Source organism: Chenopodium album, chromosome 8 (genome assembly GCF_948465745.1).
Source record: "Chenopodium album chromosome 8, dcCheAlbu1.1, whole genome shotgun sequence".
Lineage (NCBI taxonomy): Eukaryota > Viridiplantae > Streptophyta > Magnoliopsida > Caryophyllales > Amaranthaceae > Chenopodium > Chenopodium album.
Window position 1 is genome coordinate 72,582,698 of NC_137841.1, and position 23,022 is coordinate 72,605,719.

The 23,022-nt window shown below is 31.0% G+C and overlaps 2 protein-coding genes across 2 annotated transcripts; both read right to left on the reverse strand.

Moving 5' to 3' along the window:
• Positions 1-2,251: 2,251 nt before the first annotated feature.
• On the reverse strand, positions 2,252-4,819 carry LOC145642297 (3-ketoacyl-CoA synthase 6-like). The gene is made up of 2 exons (XM_081693420.1): positions 3,981-4,819; positions 2,252-3,341 (listed from the first exon to the last, which is right to left on the reverse strand). Exons 1-2 carry the CDS (start codon positions 4,680-4,682, stop codon positions 2,568-2,570), a joined length of 1,476 nt encoding a protein of 491 aa, XP_081549546.1. The 5' UTR covers positions 4,683-4,819; the 3' UTR covers positions 2,252-2,567.
• Positions 4,820-15,137: 10,318 nt separating this feature from the next.
• LOC145556573 (putative dolichyl pyrophosphate Man9GlcNAc2 alpha-1,3-glucosyltransferase) lies at positions 15,138-21,739 on the reverse strand. Its single transcript, XM_081618224.1, has 8 exons — positions 21,577-21,739; positions 21,310-21,365; positions 18,098-18,578; positions 17,800-17,983; positions 17,575-17,682; positions 16,660-16,821; positions 15,810-16,062; positions 15,138-15,712 (listed from the first exon to the last, which is right to left on the reverse strand). The coding sequence occupies exons 3-8, from the start codon at positions 18,493-18,495 to the stop codon at positions 15,267-15,269; spliced, it is 1,551 nt and encodes a 516-aa protein (XP_081474350.1). The 5' UTR covers positions 18,496-18,578; positions 21,310-21,365; positions 21,577-21,739; the 3' UTR covers positions 15,138-15,266.
• Between the last annotated feature and the right edge of the window lie 1,283 nt (positions 21,740-23,022).

A 23,022-nucleotide genomic window follows, 5' to 3' on the forward strand; every position in this document is an offset into this window, starting at 1 on the left:
ATTTATTTGTCAAAAAAAAAACATTAATTGCATAACTACTTTTTATGGTTGGGTCGCACGGTTGTATAAATTATGAAAATTGATATGTGTAAAATTGTGATTGTGGCTCCCTAACCTCCAAAAACATAAACTAATTAGGGTTTGAGTTTATAAAACACGAGTAATACATACTATCTCACTGTACAACTAATTGATAATGACATTGCTACATTATTTGCCTAACTTAACTTATTAATTAGTTAGCTATCTCATCTATATATGTCATATATTGTCATAAATTCATGATATAATGATTTATTAATATTATGATTAGCCAACTAGTTAATCCTTAGATCCAACTAGCATTCTAAAAGTATAATCCTTATCAAATGGGGCTCACTTAGAATTGGCTTTCTTGATTTCAATCGCTTTAATTTCCTATATAAAGTAACTTTTCTATTAGTTTACTAAGTTAAACTTTTTGACAGTAATGGTATATTCCAATAAGAAATTCACACGTGAGATATGTGATTTAGGATAGAGGTGTGAACACCCAATCCGATTTGAAATCGATGCGAAAAATATTCGATTCGGATTTAGACCCGCATGAATATAATAATTTAGCATAGCTCAACTTTAAAAATTGATCCGACCCGACTCAATCCGATCATTAAAATTGACACCTCTAATTTCGAAGGGACACACGACGACTAAAATACACGAGTACTCCATATTAAGTATGGTATGCTGCCTCAATTATTACTAGTCTGTTTTAGTACAAAATCTTGTTACGGCCAAACTCTCTCACACATAGAATCTAAATACGCAACACTTCTTTCATAATCATAAATCATATTTACATGTACAAAATCATTAATGTTTAATTTTTCTGAAATTGCTTCCTCTTTACCTCCATCTAAATATGAAGCTGTATAAAGGAGTGTATTTAATTTATGTCAGAATAAATCCCTGGGTATATTATATAATAATATACCTAAAATTTGGAAAATGGAAGTTATCAGACCTAACCAACTAATTTCCAACATTTTTTGAAGTGAAGTGATAAAGAGGGAGGATTGTCAAGTTGGCATTGGGCACAGTTGCAACCTCCACTTATTAAATTTCCATCAATTTTATGATTTTGATACCCCATTTAAATCTTTTCTGCTGCTACTCTTGCATTATCATATCATATATTTTTATACTCCCTCCGTCCCCGAAAGAACGACCCGTTTGGTCTAATTTTAGTCCCAAAAAGAATGACCCATTTGCATTAAAACACCCACCAATTTGCAACAATATTTGTGCAAAATTAGCTTCCCCATATAAAAATATGATTTTCCATGTAATTTTATTACTTTCTCTCTCTATTTTTTTACAACCCCCATGTAAATTTATCTTTTCAATATACTTTTACTTCTTTTTATTTAACTTTTTTAATACCCGCGTAATCTCGGGTCGTTCTTTCGAGGACGGAGGGAGTAGTATATATTATACATTAGTCCGTATTATAGAGTGTTGACTTTAAATCTCAGATAATATTTTGGACTGACTATATACACATTGACATTTGGCTAATTGGCTTGCTATTGTGTGTGTGTGTCATCCATCCAAGACATTTGGTTTTTATTTTTTACAACTATATATGCCACATAAATTAATTTTATTTTTTAATTAATGAACATTCTGAGTTGTTTTTTGTTGTCATATATATACTCGTACATCATATGAGAACGATATTTCCATGATAAATTGATAATAGTAATGATAATTAAAGTTACGTAGTACATACTCCTAGTATATAAGTACCAAAGCTTCACTAAGATAAAACTCTATGTTTACACCCACAAATTTTAGTGTGGAACCAAAAAAGGCCGATTTAATTTCCTTTAATTACATGTATGGTGTAAAGTTCCTGAATCTTGTTAAAACTAATTTTTCATGTCATGTATGTGTGATTTTCGTTGCTATCCTTTTTAAATTTACAATATATAACTTGTCCTAGAACATGAGAATTTGGGATTACAATGCCCTCAAACAAACAAAAAAAAAAATCGATCGATGATCTAAGATCTAGATTCCATATCTATATACATACACCAACAAATTATGATGTACAAAAATTATTCTATTGTCAAAGAGCTTGAAGTTCTAGCTTAGTGTAAATTTACCACTAACCAAACAAGACTTATGTAACAAATTTGCACATTTATTTGAAGACAATATTTTGGTACCAAATTAAATCAAAGATAACAGAATTAAGCATATGATATGATAATAGTGTAACAGTGTTTAATTTTTTTCATTGTGAAATATTATAGTACAACATATGGGAAGAAGCTAAAGGTAACATTTATCTATTTCATCATAACATGATAGATTTCTATTCGAAACCTTTATGACAACTAAACTACAAATAAAATCATCACAAAGGATTTTTTTTCCCTTGATCTTATAATATAAGAGTAAACCATATTTTAGTTAATCAAACAATATATGATGACAAGAAAAATAATAACAAACAACGTAACAATTTATGTTTAAAATTTTTTGTTCAATTGATAATATACCCTGGCCTAGGCCTTCATCTACAGCTTCACAATTTCGGGTATATGGACCGGGTATCGGTCAATGCAATCGTCCCAAGGGCCGTTAGCGGGTGTTTTGATTGTACGGATACACTTCCAAATTGCACTGTTACACTTAAACCCGCTTCCAAAAGCTATTTGCCAAACACGGTCTCCCTTCTTCATTCTCCCTTTGGCCTCAATGTAGCTAAGCTCGTACCAAAGGGAGGATGAAGAAGTATTTCCAAACCTATGTAAGGTCATCCTAGATGCCTCAACATGCTCGGCGGAGAGCTGGAGACTCTTTTGAAGCTCGTCGATAACAGCCCTACCACCAGCATGGATACAAAAATGCTCGAAAGCTTGTTTAAAGTCCGGTATGTAGGGTTTCCATTTAGGGTTGAAGAGCTTCCTTCCGATGAGAGAAAAGAGGAAGAGTAGTTGTTCTGAGGTTGGTAGGACTATAGGACCCATGGTAGTGATGTTGGACTTTAAGGCCTCACCGGCGATTGCCATGAGGTCTTTTTGGAGGGAGATCCCAACTTTGCCTTCGCGGTCTTCCTCTTGGTAGACACACTTGTAGGCCTTATCGTCCGCTCCCTTATGGGTGCGGACGACATGAAGGAGTTGGTACTTAGACCTTTTCTTTTCCTTCCGCTTGTTGGATAATAGGATGGCCGCACATCCCATGCGGAAAAGGCAATTGGGAAGGAGCATTGCTCGCTCCTTCCCTTGGTAGTAGTTCGGAGTTATGATCTCCGTACTAATCACCATGGCATATGAGTTAGGATGAACCTACAATTCACGAATAATATAAGTGTACGTACAAAACACGTATTAACATATCATAAAAAACTAATTAAATATTGTAAAAACAAATAAATTGACCCTGACCAAATATTATTGTCACTCAAATGTACAGTCAAACTTGTAAAAAAAAAAAAAAAAAAAAAATAGCTACTTTATTTTCTTAAATGTACTTGACCTTTTCTATGTTCAAAATAACCTAATTTGAGCTCTAAATAACTGTCCTTTAACCAAATCTACCATCCCATTAGATATATATAGCTAAAGCTTAAACAAATTTCATCAAACTAATAGTTTATTGTCAAATCTAACTGTAAAAAAATTTAAAAATTAAAGTGTCTTTGTTTAATGTATTAAATTGAATCGTACCAATATCCTATTTTCCAACTACTAGCTACTCGTACTACTTATTATGTTATTTTTCCATGAAATTTCACAGTCACGGGCCAATATATATATATGTTCATTGAGAATTAAATGCAAAATTCAAAAATTTGATGTTCCAACAATTTCCTTAATAAAGAGAGATAAATGTAGTCCAACTACTCCATTAGATAGAAGTGAAGAACTCTCCAATAGTACGTAAGAGTATGTAACATAATTAAATATCGACTGATAAAAAGTTACCTGCAACAGATCTCGTGCTAAGTCAACGGATATAGGACTGCAACTACAACCCATGCCTGATAAATTGAAGCTCTTAATGTTACTCCTAAGCTTGTATTTATTCACCACCATGGCGGACAACGACGGAGTCGGAGAAAATAAACTACAATTCACGATCAAAATATCGATATCTCTAGCCTTAACCCCAGTCTTTTTTAATAAATCGTCGACAGCAGAAAAAATAACCAACTCAGCTTCGCCTCTAGCAGCCTCCATAGTAGGTTTAGGGTTAATATAATGAATAGCCGGGGGCAAACACGTCTCTTCACCTAACCCGGATCGCTCCAAGATCCGGGTTTGAAAATCGACGGCCTTTTGGTCGTCCTTCAAGTTGAGCTTATTATGCTCCATGAAGGTAGCAAATGGGACCCTAAAAATGTACGGGGGTTTGAACATTGAGTAGTCCACTAAATAGACAGGTCGTGGTTTGGACATATAATAAACCGTAAGGATAATAATAATAAGAAAAGTTGAACACATGACTTGAATCATGTCTAATTGGAGAGATTTGAAAAGAGAAATAATTTGTTCGGGTCCGGCCCGAAGGATTTCGACGGCTATACCGGCCATAATGGGTATAAGGATAAGGCCAAGGAAATGGTTCACTAGGTAAGTGTAACCTAGCTTCACATACTTGAGCCTCACTGACGAACTGTTCGCCATATAATATTGTTTTTTTTTTCCTCTATATTTTTTTTTTCTTATATGGCTAATTTAATTTGATTTTTGGAATTAATAAAAGGGTTGAGAAAATATAATAATTTTCAAGTATAGTTTATGTGTGTGAACGAGGTATAGGAAAAATGAGAAGGGAGAAAGGGGAATATAAAGAAAGATGGGAGCAATTAATTGTGGGCAGATGGGAGGATATTCAATGGAGGACTCAACATCATGCAACGCTCTCTTAGCTGGGGGACTTTATTATATTCATATTGATTTTGTTGGTTTTTTTAAAAATAATTTTTTTATTTAAAATGTGGTTGCATATATATTTGCATGGACTAGTTAGGTTTACAAACATACATCATCAATTCATTCATAATCATATACGAAGTATATACAAGTAAGCTAAGCGAAGTCGGTCTTAGTCTAATGGTTTAGATTGATGAGTATCCGTGTAAGTACAACAATAAGTCATAGAGTCAAATTTGCATGGACTAGTTAGCTTTAAAAACATACATCATGAATCCGATCATATATAAATCATATATACAAGCTAAGCAAAGTCGGTCTTGGTCTAGTGGTTTAGATTGAGTGTCTGTGTCAACAATAAGAAGTCATAGGGTCAAATTTGATTGCCATAACTGTTTGTGATTTGTATTGCCCTTATGACTCATGCATTAGGATAAAAATAACCACAATGTATACTCACGTAGTCACGTCGTTTCCAAAGTAGTTAATACCGTGTCATAATTAAGCTATTCATATCAAAATTAGTTAGATGTTAAAAGTCTCTAGATGCAACAAGATTCATATACAAAATGTTGCTATATTAGTGATAAAAAAACTCGATCATTGTAGATTGTAGGGACTCGTAATATTAATTAGCTACATACACATTTTGTGTTAGAGGACAAAAACCATATATATTTGGAAAAATACTACGTATATATTAACGAAAATAGCAATAACTATCTTACTTGTAATTGAGGGTTTTAATTTGTTATTCATAATCCAGTATCCACGGGGTTAAGTACGTACATTTATCCCTCCATTAGATGGATATAGAGTATTTGAAGTGCACAAATAACTAATTATACGACATTTAATGTTTAATAATTCTATGTATATATATATAACTTCTTATTTATAATCTTTAATTTAGCGCTATTACATACAACTTAATTTTTTCATATAGTTCTATATATATATATATATATATATATATATATATATATATATATATATATATATAAAACTTTTTTCATACAACTTTTAATGTCATTGCTTTGTGTTTGATGTAAGATTTGCTATATGTGGTTTATTTTATAACGTGTATAACCCGTTGTCCGTTGCTAACTCATTCAAAATCATTAAGGGAAAACCAAAGTCAAGCTATCAAGACTTTATATGACTATATGAGTTACATACTTATATCCCACCCCTGGGATCATATCGGAGTATCGGGAAAATAGTATAAAAATCCTCATTGTATTCCACAAAAAAATTAAGAATTTATATATGGGCCCTGCCATGCATGTAGATGTAGCTTTCAAAAACAATTTTGTGGCTCGCAAGCACATTATACAAGACTTCTTCCCCAATCCCAAACCTAGTCTTGTCTATCATCTCCTAAGTCAATGGAATTGTATATATGTAGAATTGGGGTTTAATTTGGACCCCCAAATCTGATCTATTGTAAGGACTAAGGACTGACAATTTGATGATATATATACATTGAATATTGATGAATGAAGCAATGATATACTTTGTACATAATAATGTCTTTGTTATCTCGTAATGAAGTTTATGCATATGATTAGGGATGTTTATTGTTGATGACCAATTAAGCAGCGAACTTTGTGGTTATCACACTTAGCCTTATCTTGTACGTACAAGCCATATTTATTAATTAGTTTTATGTTTTCCTCCCACTTGGCTTATCACTATTAAATTTTTTTAAACAACAATTACACTAATTAACTCTCATCATAGTCCTCTCTTGCTGGATAAGCTTATATTTCAAGGTACAACATAACCAAACCCGAGGAAATAGTTGAATTGGACCTACAACTATATATTTACAACAGACAAATCATTACATCTTTTAGGCCATATTATTTTGAGCTTCTAAACAGATCAGATTTCAACAAAGCAGGACAGGTCGAGTAACTTATTTATACTGAACAGAGTATGTTTTAACAGAGCAGACCAAAACAGCTCAAAATAAAGAACAAGCCTAACTCGTTTACAATCGACAATTTTATAACATTCAAAATTAAAACATGTAACATGCGATTACCTTTGGGATTACATTGTCCAATAAGTTGTGATCATATCGAATAATAAAGAGGGAAGTAAAGTGTGTCCAATACCCGGGGCCTTGCTTCCCATCAACTAGGGTTTACTTTTATATTACTTGTAATAATTTGCCGGTTTCATATTTATATACAAAGTATATGTATCTTTTCTATTTATTATTGGTCTATGCTATAAGTAGTGCCACGTTATATGTAATGTTCTAAGTTGGTATTAACTTCAAAGTGTAGCGAAGTGTTCGACAAAAAATTTAATATGTTTGGTATGCATCTATAACAAAATTATCATATATAGAAATATATAGTTCATCTAGTTGAGAAAGATCACTATTATAATATGGCATATATAAGATTTTCATTACTATCATAAGTGTATATGCATGACGTTGTGTATATACTTTTTTTGTCATTCACATTAAAGATAAAGTGATATGTTTAATAAGGTAATCTTACCATAACTAGGAAGTTGTCATAAACTATTTTATCGCATAGTATATTTTTAAGGTTAAATTCATCCGACATAAATTTATCAGAAACTTTAAATTTTGAGTGTATAATTAAATTACTCCTACCATAGTAATTTTGATAACAAAAGTTGATTGAATATGAGATTTATGGACCAAAGGAAGATTAGTACTCCATATTATTTATATTTCATAGAATGTACGCAGTAGGAATTAATTCAAACCTAAAACTTACGAATAATTAGATTAGATAGGGACTATGTACCTAAGGAATTCGAATCAAAAAATTAAATTATGCATGAATAATTAGATTGGATATGGATTATGTAGTCATATTATTATATTTAAACTAAAAATTTAAGAAAGAGAGAGAGTCAATTATCAATTAATCAAAAGGAATAAATTTTCATAAAGTAGGTTATGACTAATGACACTAATCATTGTCACTTAATTAGTTATACTAAAAAAATATATCAAATTAATTAGTTATTGACATTTTATGATAAATGTACTTGCGATTTGTGAATGCACTAGTGGATTGTCCACGTCTCGTATTGAAGAAGAAGAATAACAAAATCAATTTGTAATTCCAATCGATTGAGTTAACGTTTGGTTATTGGAATGAACTTTATAAGCTCGTAAGTAGACCAAGTATTATGCAAGTATGCAACCACCTCCTCCCTTATTGGGTAGCTCGAATTCATTTCGTCTTCATTCATATAAAACTTATTACAAATATATAAGTTCGGAGTATACGAACGTATATCAGTAATAAGAAGTCTTAACCACCTCCTCCCTGATTGGGTAGCTCAAATCCATTTCATCTTCATTCATATAAAACTTATTACAAATATATAAGTTCGGAGATAGTGTATCAGTAATAAGAAGTCTTAACCAATTGAGGAGACAATAATAAGTAGGCATGAAAAATTGGTAAGAAATAAATCCATCAAAGAGTACGTCTAGCTTGTGAGTTTGCATGGTGGCATGGACAAAGAAAATACAAAGTCAAGTTGATATAATTAAGCTAGCTTTCTTTCACGAATTCAGGAATTAATAATACTTGCATTTCTCATCTTTCTTATTGGGTGAAGACCTAAATATAGACTTTTAGTTGCTTTTTTTATCACATGCATGATTTGGTCATCATTATAATCTATCCCTGTTTATACAATTGTTGAATAACAAAAATGAAAAGGCCAACCAATTTCTTGCCACAATTATCAACTATACATTAATGTTACTTGTGAAATTGCATGTGAATATGTCATACATTTTTTAGAAAATAGAGAATTAATTATCTAGCTTAGTTAGGTTAATATTATATATATGGCTAATTACAATATTATACACATCAATTAGCTTGATTGCATATTGGATCAAGTTAATATTGGATCAAGCTAAGGCCTTCTTTTACGTGTATATATGAGGTTACTAGATGGTTATGTATGAACGTTGATTTAAATATAAATAAAAAAAATTACAGGCCACTTTAATGTTGAGTCGAATTTCAGGCTTAATTAAGATTTATATCCCTAAAATAAATTAATAAAGTTTTAAATGGTCCATAATATTCATAAAACTCAAAGCCAACAAATTAAATGTTAAAACATTTCAAGTGTCATTTACGTTCCATAAAGATATCATCTTATACTCCGTATATATTATACTTCTATTTTATAATAAAATCTCACCAACCTGTAATATTTATTTATTTGTATCTAATAGATAAGAAGATTTATATATAGAAAATAAAATACGAATCTACTAATAATTAATTTCCATTCCCTTTACAATATATTATCATCATTTAAATATAATTTATTTAATCAAAGCATTTATTTGGTGCAAAGTTTAAATGTGCAACAATTATTTTAAGTTCAAAATTTGATCTAATAAAGTTTTGATAGACAAAACTTAATTCTCTTCTCTAAACTTAGACAATAAAAGCTCAAACAAGTTTGAATTTAACATAAAATGACAAATTTAGTACTTTTTAGACAAAAAATAACACAAATTTAGTATTATTTTCTTTTTTAGTAAAACCTATTTTAATAACTTGGAGGACATTACACATTAGGTTGTTTGACTTGTGTTTCAAAAAAGTTAAAAGGATAATACAGTGCACCCAAAAAAGTAAATGAGGATAATAATAATAGAGGCTGAATTACTCCAATACTCCGTATGTTTTAAAGAATGGTACTCTTGAGATTCATCGCTTTCAAATACTAACCAAAGAGTGAAAAGAGTGAGTGTACAAATAAATTTCACTTTCAATCTCATTTTATGACAAGTGTCTTCATTTTAATTTTCTGTCTTTTTTTTTTTTTTTTTTTTTTTTACAAAATAAATTTGGTACACTTAAGTACTAGCCACTTGTCATATACTATGGAGCACTGATAAAATAATACGGAGTAGTAGTAATAAATAAATAAAAGTACAATTTGCCCTCTTATCATAAGACTACACAGATAAATTTAAAGACTACACAGATAAATTTATATTTCTGGCACAAAGTACTTCATATTAATTACTTTTCACATAACAAAGTAATTGAAGGTGATTTTCATTTTACTTATTTATTGTTTTTCAAAAAAATTAAAAATGTAAACTTATGTTGACCATTGAGTAGTTGAGTATATATATGACCCCTTAAATATTCAAGTGACATGTACAAATCAACAAAGTAGGCACAACCAAAAGGTCATCTCGGCACCATGCTTAATTAAGGATTGATGGGTCTTGTACTCTTTAAAAAAAAAAAAAAAAAAAAAAAAAAAAAAAAAAAAAAAAAAAAAAAACCTCGCATTACACAGGACGTTCTCACCAAGGCTACGACTTACGACCCTACACTCTATCAGTATTCAATAGACAATACTTCGCTAGGATTGTTGTGTACATTATTTGAGAGTGTATAACTGTTTCAAAAACAAATTGAGTTTTGGCTAATTGGTGAGACTTTACATTCATATGAATTCCTTTACTATAGATTCATTCACTACAATCAATTATAATTTGAGGAAGGGAAAATTCATCAAACTTACTTAGTTTTTTTTTTTTTTTTTTTTTTTTTTTTTTTTTTTTTTTTTTTTTTTTTTTTTTTGTGGTTAATGCATAACAATTAATAAGTGCATAACATAAATTGAACGTTTTTGCAATCATCAGAACAAAGAGAGGACCTTCCACCGGGGCCATTTAGGGCCCGACCCCTGATAAATTATTGTAATTAATTAGTAGTTAATAAATTTAAATAACTTTATTTTATTGTGATTAGTTTTGAGCGAGAGGTAAAAGATTTAAATCCCGACCCCTCTAATATTTTTAGTCAAGATCCGCCACTATTAATAAAAATTTAATGTAGATGTGTGTAATATAAATTTGATAACATTGCAAATAATCACACCACTTCCTCGTGTTAATGGGAGTACCCTACAAAATGCTCTTAGATAAATGTAATAATCCACAAATGTTCATCTAGTAACCTACTCATAATTTGTGGATCGGATCAACTATTAGTTTTGTTTTCAAATTTAACTTTTAATAAGGAGTAAATCAATGTGGCAGAAATCTTTAGTTTTCCTTCCAGAAATTTCATTGAGCTAAACATCGAATTTCTATTGGTCCATTTGTTTTTCAAAATATTCTAATTGGTTCCTATTTTTTTCAAAATATTTATTGGTCCACTTGTGTGTAACCAAATAGCCAATAAATGTGAATAACCAATGCTTTTATTTTATTATATATATATATATATATATATATATATATATATATATATATATATATATATATATATATATATATATATATATATATATATATATATATATATATATATATATATATATATATATATTATAATGTAGTAGTGTATTCAAATCGAATACCTCAGTTTGGTAGGAGGAGAATTTATTTAAACTTTTAATCACACTCAAAATCAGGTACTAAATTGATTGAATTCACTTTAATTTAGTGGTCCAACAATACTAATTAAAACACGTCAACGCTTGTAGTTTTAATGCCTTTTTACATTTATTTTTAATTATTTATGATACAAGTTTCAGCTATATATACAAGTTTTTACAAAAATAACAATATAAGAAAAATAAAATTGTCACTTGGTTCGTTGGATCTTAAAACTGTTGGGTGTTGGATCATGAACAATGGCTGATAAATTCTTATAAATTATAAATTATAAATTATAAATATGAGAAAAATGCTACTAGTATATATAAATACACACTAGAAAATCATATAATACAGTGTAATAATACACCCCAAAAAATAATATTCCCGTAATAATGATAATAAATATATAAATAAATAAAACCTTGTATTGTTTCAAAAAAATAAATAAATAAATAAAACCTTGTAAATAGTTGTATACTTGTATGGACATGTGGACCTACATAAAGTAATAACTAAGGGTCTATTCACTTCAGCTTAATTTCAGTTCAGTTTAGTTCTGTTTTTTTCAACTCCAATCAGTTTAGTTTAGTTCAGTTCAACTCTAATCAGTTCAGCTCCTAATTTTCTTCTCTCATACGGAGTAAAATATTCATTTCAGCTCAATTCAGTTCAGTTTAGTTCCAAACTTCCAATCAGTTCAGTTCAGCTCCAATCATTTCAATATATATGAACATGCCCCAAATTGCCTAAAAATTTATTGACTTTTCTTTGTTAATTAAAACTCTTTGTTATTTAAAAAGAAAATTTAATAGAAGCCAATCAGCCATCACACATTCACGGGTAAAAAGAAACATTGAGAACCAAATTTACTTGTTGGAGTGAATTTAATGGTTCTATTACTTCTATGTTTCCCAATCATTTTATTAGGTTTTTTTCTTTTATTCTATTACTATGTACTCGTATAATTTAGAATAATATTACTCCGTACTTGCTAATATTAAAAATCAATACATAATTTGCGTCTAAAGTGAGCTCAAAATAATTAAAAGCTATTAAAAATGAAATAATAAGGGTTTTTTTTTAAAAAAAAATAAATAAATAAAAAATAAAAAAAAAAGTATTGAAAGAGTCTCAAAAGCTAATGATGTGGACGAGATTTGATTTCCGATTTCAGACACTGATATATTACACGGTTACACCTAAAACTTTAACCAACTATAATAATTGACATTTACATAAAGTAATTGATTTTTGAACACTTACTGAATATCCAGTAATATAAAGTAAAGATGTCAATTTTAGAAAAGGTAATGATTAGTATTTTCGTAGTAAAATTGTAAAAGGGGTGTAATTATACACTATACAAGTTGGGTACAATCGATGAACAATGAGATTCTATAGAATTGGGCCAACTCGTATTATTTTTTATTTCATTTTTTCTGAAGAAATTGCTGCTTTATTTTTGGACAAAACAACTGCAATTCAGGCCCAACACTATACAATCACAACTTCACAAGTCATTCGAATAATAATAATAATAATAATAATAATAATAATAATGATAATAATAATAATAATAATAATAATAATAAATCAATACAAGTACTACGTATTCATTAAGTGTACCTTTTTTTTTTTTTTTTTTTTTTTTTTTTTGAAACAATTCAATTATGTGTAACTTTTTTTTTTTTTTTGGAACGGGATTCAATTATGTGTACCTGAAACAGTAGAAATAGTACTTTATAGGAGAAAAAATAAATAAAGTACAATTATTTAACTCAATTACAATATTCTGGTACTCCGTACATACTTTGCCATTCCTTGAAAGGTTTATCATTTGTAGACTACTTCACATAGTGAGAAAATTTTAAACCTAACTACGAGTAATTTTTACCATTATATTAGTACTCTGTATCTTTTACTCCGTATATTATATGGTGTATATTAGGGCTGAGCAAAAAATCAGGGTACTCTGAATCGGAATCGGAACCTGTTAGGAATCGCAGGTTCCGGAACCAGAACCTGTACAAGAGGTTTCGGTTCCGGGTAGCAAACCGGAGAACCTGTTGTAATAGGTTCCGGTTTAGGTTCTCAATTTTTTGGAACCGGAACCTGTAGGGTACCCTGTACCTGATAAAAGTATCACTTAATTTCAAATTATACACTAATTCTTACTCAATTTTTAAATAATAAATATCAAAATTACAATTATAAAAATATATATATTAAATTTGTTAGACAACTACTATTAGTTTGTCTTATTTGCAAGTTGCAAACATTATAAATTAGTGACCAACCAGTTTTTTATTAAAATTTCCGCGAAAAAGTTAGTGAGTATATTATAATACAGGGTACCCTGAATCGGAACCAGAACCTACAGGTTCCGGTTCCGGTTCCCAATTTCCAGGAACCAACAGGTTCCGGTTCCGGTTCTCATTTTGAGGAGCCTGTTGCAACAGGTTCCGATTCCGGTTCCTGGAATTTTTACAGGGTACCCTGTTATGCTCACCCCTAGTGTATATAACAAATTCTAGTATTTGTCTATAATGTTATAAATCTAAGATATGAAATTAAATAAATCATTGAAGGAAAAAAAAATAACTAACACTTTAAACAAATTACATAGTACTCCGTAACGATCCTAAAATGTTTCTCATTAAACAAATCTTATATTCAATTACAATTTTATTTTTCATCAAATTAATTTCCGAATATAATAAAAATCAATCTCATTCTACGTGAATAAATACAATAATCCGAACATTGTCTACGTAATACGGAGTAATTAGTTATGGATATTTTTTTTTTTTTTTTTTTTTTTTTTTTGAAACATTAGTTACGGAGTACTTGTATATCATTAAAAACTTGTTTGAGAAATTTTATACGGAGTAGTAATTCACAGCTAAATTGATGTGCAAGGTGTTGTCACTATACAATTAAACTTTTGCCCTTTTTGACAGAAGAATGTAATGCGATGAATAGATGAGACGAATGCATTGAATTTGGTAAGGACGCAGGTTTTTGACTTCCATTCTTCATCGTTCCTTCTACGTAACATTTATATGTCATTTAATAAACAGGCTACACATTCTTTCTTTAAGAGTTATTGTGCACTTGTCTAGGACGGATAGGAGTTACCAGTTGCAAACATCTAGTTGGTCCACATCTTACAATGAGGTAGCCGAGCAAAGCTGGTTGTCGACTAGTTTAGTTTGTTAAAATCTCGAGGATCAGGTCTGGACTGCTATTTCTAGCTCCTGAGTCGGTAGTTCCCTATTCCTTATCCACTAAAGGTAGAGTAAGGCTATCCTAACTTATACTTCATCTCAACCAAAGGTCATATTACATGTCAAGAATAGATCTTCATCCTCTCAACCAATTTAAGTTTACCAACCCATCTTCAAAAACAACTTGCTTCAAGCAAACACATAACAATTTCATTACTACACCTACCAAAACGGCTATAGTTGGTAGCTTTATCCAAATTTCATTGTGATTGCAAGTGTACACTATTTATAATCTTACTGACTGAGAATAAATACCGCATAAATACATTCAATTGTCACAATACTTTGAAGTATAGCTAAAGGAAACAAACAATCATAATGCCGTCAAGCAACTGTCACTAACCGTAAGGTTTAATTCTCCTTGGATGTTTGTGAAATAGCGACTTCTATAAATGTACATGGAATAGAAATTTCATACAAGATGATAAGCCTAGTACACTGTTAATAAATAGACTGGAACTAAAGAAACAAGGCCAGGTATGTCTGTACAAAGAAATCAAAAAGCCTGATGCTCCAAATCAGAAACGCTTAAACTTAAGTTCATCAACAATATATCATTAAAAAGGCATGTTTACATGTTATATTAGAAACAATTAATCATAAACGAGATCAACGAAGTTTCTTATCCTTTTCTAATGAAGTAGGCTGTTTATGCAGCAGCCATTGCTTTGTATTGGTATAAAGTGCGAGCCAAACAAACTGAGAGAAGCAAACAGACATAATTATAGCTTCAAATAGGAAAGGATACCTTTTTGGAGGATTCATAACCATGTAAACTATGTGGAGCACGAAAGAGCAAAAAACAAGAAGGCTCATGACTAATGATTTGAAGGTGATAAACGATCTGATCTTCCCTGAGTCTTTCTTCCTGGGAGCATAAAAGAGGAGGTAGAAGAGAGAGAAGAGTGCGATGTATGCCAAAACAAGCCGGTCACGACATAGGAGTGGAAACATCGAGAATAACCCAAAATGAGTTAACCATCTGAAAACCAAAGGTTCTTCAAGAGCCAATAGACTTGCTGGCAGAAGAGGCAGTAAGATTGACTTCTCGTGGACTGCAGAATTATAGCCACGAATATAAGATGTTCAGCAATAAGTGCTAAAATCATCAAAATGTAATGGTCAATAAGATGAAAGTGAATTAAAGCTTACCTTGAAATGAAAACAAGTAAAATGAGAAGGAACTATTAAGTAAGGCATAGAGGAATCCTTTGTTACTTGGATCCTTTATCTGCTGAACCATTGAAGGCAAACAAGTTGACACCGTGGCTACAAGGCTAATAAGCCTCAAGGACTGGTTATCAAAAAGTTTCTTCCACTTAATTAGAATTGATGTAGTGCACCAAAAGTTGGCAACATAATCCTCATAAATTCCCCTCTCAAAGGGAGCAAGACGGGCCAGAACCTGCACATTTTAAAAATTTAATAAGAAGACCGCGGTTTCATTAATTAAGAAGTACAGTCACTTGGTCACACAATGTTATAAGATGTTTGTCATCAAGAACCCAATTCACAACAGAAACGTGTTCTTTATCTTATGTTTCATTGTAGAGGTTTCTTCCAAAGGGGAAAGCAAGGAAGATTTTCATCATGGGTTTCGAGGAGATAGGATAGTATCCAATCAAATGTAAGCCAGAGTCATAACACTCTTCAAAATATCACAAATTCTAAATTCATAAAATAAATAAATAAAAGTAAAAAAGTGGAAATTCCAAGAAACTTTATGCTCCAAGAAACTTTATGCTTTGCATACGACAGGGCAATTAGAAACAAATCATAAATCATAAGATAATAATTCAGCAGTTTAATTTTAACAGTTATACAAAAGCATGCTGCTTCCACCACAAGCAACACAATTTAATAAACAGAAGAGTTTAAAAGTGAAAAAGAAGAGATCACTGTGCATTCATCCATAATTATGATTTATGAACAAGTAAATGGCGATAAATACCATCTAACAAGTACTTAGCAGAAGGGCATGAGAAGGTTTACTATTTCATACTTCTAAAAAGGCTTCTTTTGAATGCAGATATGGCCACCAGACTACAGCAAATGTTCCAATGACAACCAAGGCCAGTTTTGACACTTCAAGGAAAGGATTGTGACGCTTTAAGCATCTACCAAGGAGATGGCTGAAAAATGCTGGAGCAAAATATGCACTCATCTGTCAGAAAACAATGAATTAAACGACTTCAAAAAACAAGAAAAGACAGCTGTAACACGAGTCAGTTTAATTTAAACGCAGAGACCTACTTAACAAGTTCTTGCCTATGCCAAACAGGGTTGAATGCAAAGGCTCATTCTTAATTAAGCAAAGAAAATTTGAATTAAATTCTTAATCATTTTTTTCTCTGCTCTTTGTATCCCCTATAATACATCAACCAATTCATATTTGAAAGAGCACACTACATCTTCTTCAGAAGAATGGCGGCCCAATTTCTCCTTTATACAGATTAACAAAAAAGGGAAATAGGTCACTAACAACTACGAGTAACATGTAAGACAAAAGGATAACCAGCATTCCTGTGTTACTTTTTATCTTTACAAGAAATGCATAAACTCAAGTCATAAGTCAAAAGTACTTCATAAATGCATTAATGATTAAAATTTGAACAAATCAAGCAAGGGATTTGGATAGTTTCACATGCAGTGGCCAAACTTGCGTCCAAAAAGAAAATATAGTTGTTTGGGGAGCGGGAGGGGGTATATTTGACCATGACATAAATTCATAATATGGAGGTTTCAAACATTAGACCAATGCTTGTTTATAATTCCAATCCCTTCACAAACAATTTACATTAAATTAAACAGAAAAAAGGCTGGACTGGTTTCGCTGCTGGGGCCCGAACTGGGGGCCAACCAAGTTCAGGCCCTGCTCACATAGGATGTCTTGACTAAGGAAGGGATAAGGAAGCACCTGCTTATGGCTCAAAGCAAGAGTGAACAAAGCACAAGCTACCAGCTCTCTACTGGAGATAATAGCTGCAACAGCACCAATAGTGAGACCCAAGCTGATACAGTTGAACTGGAAAATGACATAAACTTGATGAGTCAATACAGACTGGAAAATAACATAAAGTTAATGAGTCAATACTAATAAACATTCAGTATTGAAAATATTACAGGAGAAGGGGAGACGAACCTGGAAATGGCCATGGTCTATAACAATAAGACATGGATTCAGTAAAATCATTGCCACAAGCCAAGCTACATCACTCTGATGCCTGCGAGGGCGGCTAGCGCTATATGATAGAGCAAAGTAAAATACGGCAGGCAGAAACACCAATATGTCAGAAGATAAGACTGTCCATCTCATCAGCAGCTTTCTACAGGAAATGGAGAAACAATCAGTTTGAAAGGCAACTTCTAGTCTACCACTGAGGATCCTCAGAGAGCTGTGTAAATGTGTAATACTGAGGAATCTTCCAGAAACAACTCACCCAAGATAAGACTCGTGACCACGAGAAGTGAAAAGGGAAACAGATTCAGGAAGGAATGACTTCAAGAAGATGCCATGAACATAGCTCTGATAGGCAGTCAGTGGAGGGTAGTCGAGGCCCCAGTAGCTCAAGTCATTGGCAGTGCTATTATGATACCATTCCTTAACAGGAAGATTAGTAGTAATCTCCATCCAATGCCTCTGCGCTTCAAAATCGCCAAATTTTGGGGGATTTCCAGCACCAGAGTAAGGATGAAGTGAAACAGCTAGCCTAACTAGCAACGCGAAAAGGGAGATGCACAAGAACAAGGCTCCAAAACCTTTGTTAAGTAACCACCACCATGGATTTTTGTCATTCTGATCAATAATAATGACCTTTCTTTCCTTTTTGCTCCCCATCTTGCACTGCCAAGCTCACCGCACAAAACACCAGTTTTTTTACATTTTCCCCCACATATCCATCATGGTTTTTCAAGCAAGGCCTAGAAGTACATAGATTCAATGTGTTGAAAAATAGTATTCCCAGAGAAAAAAAAAAAAAAATACAGCATATGAAACTCAAATCAACACAACTGGAGCTAAATAATAAATCAAATCAATTATAAAAAAAAAAAATTAAAAAAAGAGAGTGAAAAAGACATAGAAATATCATCAGTCATTCAGTCCTATATTATGCAATGCTATTATATGGGATACTGTTGCAAATATCAATCAATGTCAATAGTTTAGTGCCAATTTTTGCACAACATTATTGAGACAATACAATAAATGTACTAATCAATGTCCGATAACAGGAGAAAAAGACCAACATGTTCAAAATTAAGGTCTTGAAAAGATTTGTGTTTTTCAGACCAACAAATCGTGTTTCCCTACCATTAAAATTTCACAAATTTGATGAAACATATACCATTAACATCATGATTATTTGAAACTAAAAGCATAAAAATCAGGTATCAGCAAGTAACAATCGCAAATTCACCATTCCACAAACATTTAAGTAACAAACTGCTTCAATAATCAATCCACAATTGAAGAACCCTAAATTGGATAAAATTGACGATTTGCACTATGTTGTGAAATTAATTGACATTTGATGATTTAAAAAAGAGATCTTACTTCAGAAGCTGCTTCAATGGAGGAGAGAAGGCTGAAACAGTACGCTAGATTCAACCAACAAAATGTTGTTATGAAATTTCTGTTATTTGGAGTTGGGGAGAGAATATGGAGTTGTGAACAAATCGAGTGTAGTTGGCGGAGGGGCATTTTGGGGTTTGGAAGGGCACAAACTTTTTAAAAAATCGGGTGTACAATAATTATTGTATATCTATTATAAAGATAGCCTAAAGTGATCAAAAGTTACCTTTGAAATGAATAAAAGTTACCCCAATATGCATAAAAGTAACCCAATACAAATAAAAATTATCTACGCTTTATTAGTAAAGAATCACATTTTAAATGACTAAAAATCAAATATTAGTGATTGAATGTAATTAAATTACCTTTATAAAACTTTACTTGTTGTCTATTTGTATAAAAATTGTATTATGTTTAAAGTTACCCAAAAAAAGGCAAAAAACTACCCTAAACCAAGGGCAATGCTATAAATCACATCCCATTTGTGGGACTCATTGTTGCTATATGTTCATAAAGACGCAAATATTTAAAATGTATGCTTTTGGAGTATTGAAGTTAGAACTTAGAACAACCTAAAAGTGACTAAATATTATGCATTAGTAATTAGGACATACATCAAGTAAACTACAAAGAAGGCAACTAATTATTTATAGTGAGGGCAAAATATGAAGACGGGTTGGGTTTAGCATGCAAATCTGTTTTTTGCTTCAAATATCAAACAAATTAATATAGTAGAAGCTAAGAGATTAAAGGAATATGAAGAAATACTAAAGTTTTAGAATACTACATGTTAACAACAGAAAAGATGGACTACGAAAAAGTTGTTACCTTTGACCTAGTGTTTAATAAAGATTTACATCCCCACAACTAAGATTGATGGCTCTTTAATGCTTAAATTACTCAAAAAATGAGGATAAGAAATTTCGATGCTAGGTTTAGGATAAAGTGGAAGGCAAGTACAAAAATAATTGGATTCAAAAGAACAGGTCCGGCTGACCTACGAAGCCAGCTTACCTGCTGATCATAAATCACAGAATCATGGGCAGGAATCATTCAAAGAATGAAAAAAGGTAATTAGTTCATCTAGGAAAAGAAAGAAAGAGAGAGAGAAGGCCATAAACACCCAAAAGGACCTCAGGTTCTAAATCCTGACAAGTCTGATTTTGACAAGACCAGAGTTAGCTGTTTTGAAAGAGCATACTCAACAAAATATCAACATTAACGACTTGAAGTGAATTAATGGATAAAGAGGACAAGTGACTAACAACAAACCAGGAAGAAGTATATTTATATTCGTATATTATCTTTGATTCGAGTTGTAATTGTGTATAGATCAACAACAGAAGAAGAATCTTAATCTAACATAAACCCAAGTTTAGAAGCAAAGTACTAAAACCAACAATGAAATAAGCATGGTCTATGACCAAGAAAAATAAAACGACAAGGAATTCAAGCATTAGAAAGATTCACCAATAAAATCCATTTTTATATCACCAAAGGAAAAATAATTCGTCTGTATGGGAAAAAGTTAAGTATGATGTGCCCAGATTTTCATAAAATAAAATTAGATAAACCTTTAATTCAAATAGTGGATCATGAAATCAACCGGAAACACTTTAATTGAACAAGAATTCCAGCAAAAATTAGCAAACATACAATTAAATTATCATGGTAATAAACAAAAACAGGAAGTAATCTAACATGCTAAATTTCAGAGTAAAACACTAAAACCCAAACTGTGTATATGTTAATTTTTAAGGTTTCAATTTCTCAATGCCACCACTGATCTTCCTTCCCCCACAAAATTAAACTAAAAAACAACAAGATCAACAAACCCAGACTTGAAATTCAACATGTATATGGCCCAATACTCCAAAATTCGACAAGCATTTATGCTATTTCATTAATGCTTCAACTTCAAAGTAACTTGTAAAATTTAGTGTCAAAATCATACAAACCAACAATAATTGAATACAGATTATCATTATTACACATGCCCATAAAAAATTAATAATGCATATAAATGACAATCGGATTAAACATTAAATTAAAACAAAAAAAAAGGGGAAGAAATTATACCTTGAAGCATACTACAAATCATGAAACCAAATCAATGTTGCTCCTATTAAAGGCTCCTGGACAAGGAATTTAGATGATAAATCCCAATATCAGCAAAACTAAAAGAACTAAAAGTTAATAGCAAAATGCAGAATCCACCAAAAAAAATTAAGAATAATCGATTAAAATACAAAACGATGAAACTTTGATTTTAATCGATTATGCTCAAAGAATAATCGATTAAAATTAAAGTTTCATCAGCGAAATTAAAATCCATTACTAACTAACCTTATAAACGCTGTAATTAAAAAATCCGAAGTTAGTTTCTAAAAATTAAGAAATCAAAATCAGAAATGATTAAACTCAAATGAAAAAAAAAAAACAGTAGAAGAGTGAGGAATTTGAAGATCTCCAAGTTGAGCAAGGTCGGCAATATCAAAAAAAAAAAAAAAAAAAAAAAAAATCGAGGATGAGAGAGAAATGGGGCGTATGGAGAAGCAGAAAATAGGGGAACAAGTAAAAGGGTTGAGGATGAGTTTAAACGTTTTAATTGAAAACTTGTAGAAAAGCAAGATTACAACTTCAGTCGTAGTAGTTGTGACTTGTGAGTTAAATGTGAAATGTGCACTTCATGGCATTCAACTTGTGGATGTTGCACTAACATATAAAAGCTTTCTAATTTTTATTACGGAGTATTTGGTATTATTCGTTAATAATGATCATAAATTTTAAGGAGTACATCCATAAGATTTTGCAAATTCTATGAGGATGGATTGTAATTGAGTGTGAAGTTTATTGCAAGCTGAGCAAACAAGCTTGAGCTTCACAATGTAGGGGTGAAACCAAATGACCATAATTTTCCTTTTCATCAACATTTTGGATAGGGCATATGACAACAAAATTACAATGTAAGTGGAGGTTTTAGGAAATACATGGTAAAACTTTATATGTACACTTGATTTACGATCATATTAGTGTTAAAACAATTTTAAGATAACTTTTAGTCAATTTGAAATAGCTTTTAACCTAATATGATTTTGATGTTTATAGGATATAAAAAGTTTTCTAGTAATCTTCACACACTAATATTAAAATTTTACAACAATAATCTATTAACTATTTATACCTTATATCATATTCCAGTTTGAAATAGATTTAAATAGACTTTATATGATAAAAAACCGTCCACCTTGGATAGATTTCATAAGATAAAAATTATTAGGTAAAAATTCTATTTTCAATCAAATTAGGATAGAATTTAAGAATAAGATTATTAGTTTAGAGTTATTTCTTCGATAAAATACCAAATAATAAATTTAATATAGAGCTACTTTGTAGCAAAAAAAAAGTTAATTTAGAATTTTATGTTCAATCAAATTAGGTACTAAATTCTTTAAAATTGACTAAAGTCCATAAACTAAATTTTATCTTAAAAGTCCATAAACTACTCGGGCATCGCCAAGGCACAAAACTAGTGTATATCATAAACCCGATATTTTTCTTTGTAAAGTAACAATAAATTAGTATTTCATCTTCCCTTAATATAGGCTGTATCTAATTCTGTAGTACTTCGTATCCGATAACTTTTCTTTCATTTTTTAGTTTTACTCTGAAAATTTATCTTTCCCAAGATTTTTTTTTAGAAAATACCAAGATAATTTTTGTTAACTCCTCTCAATTTATTTATTTTATTTTTTTTTATTTTTTTCAAATAAGAAGAATCCTACTGCGCAA

Excerpts from the sequence above, each read along its gene's own strand:
- LOC145642297 (XM_081693420.1), bottom strand. The coding sequence starts at position 4,682 with ATGGCGAACAGTTCGTCAGTGAGGCTCAAGTATGTGAAGCTAGGTTAC. Across the intron at positions 3,342-3,980 it reads TAGCACGAGATCTGTTGCAG|GTTCATCCTAACTCATATGC; the intron begins GTAACTTTTTAT and ends CGTGAATTGTAG.
- LOC145556573 (XM_081618224.1), bottom strand. The coding sequence starts at position 18,495 with ATGGGGAGCAAAAAGGAAAGAAAGGTCATTATTATTGATCAGAATGAC. Across the intron at positions 17,984-18,097 it reads GGTCACGAGTCTTATCTTGG|AAAGCTGCTGATGAGATGGA; the intron begins GTGAGTTGTTTC and ends CATTTCCTGTAG. Across the intron at positions 15,713-15,809 it reads TTACTTGTTTTCATTTCAAG|TCCACGAGAAGTCAATCTTA; the intron begins GTAAGCTTTAAT and ends ATAATTCTGCAG.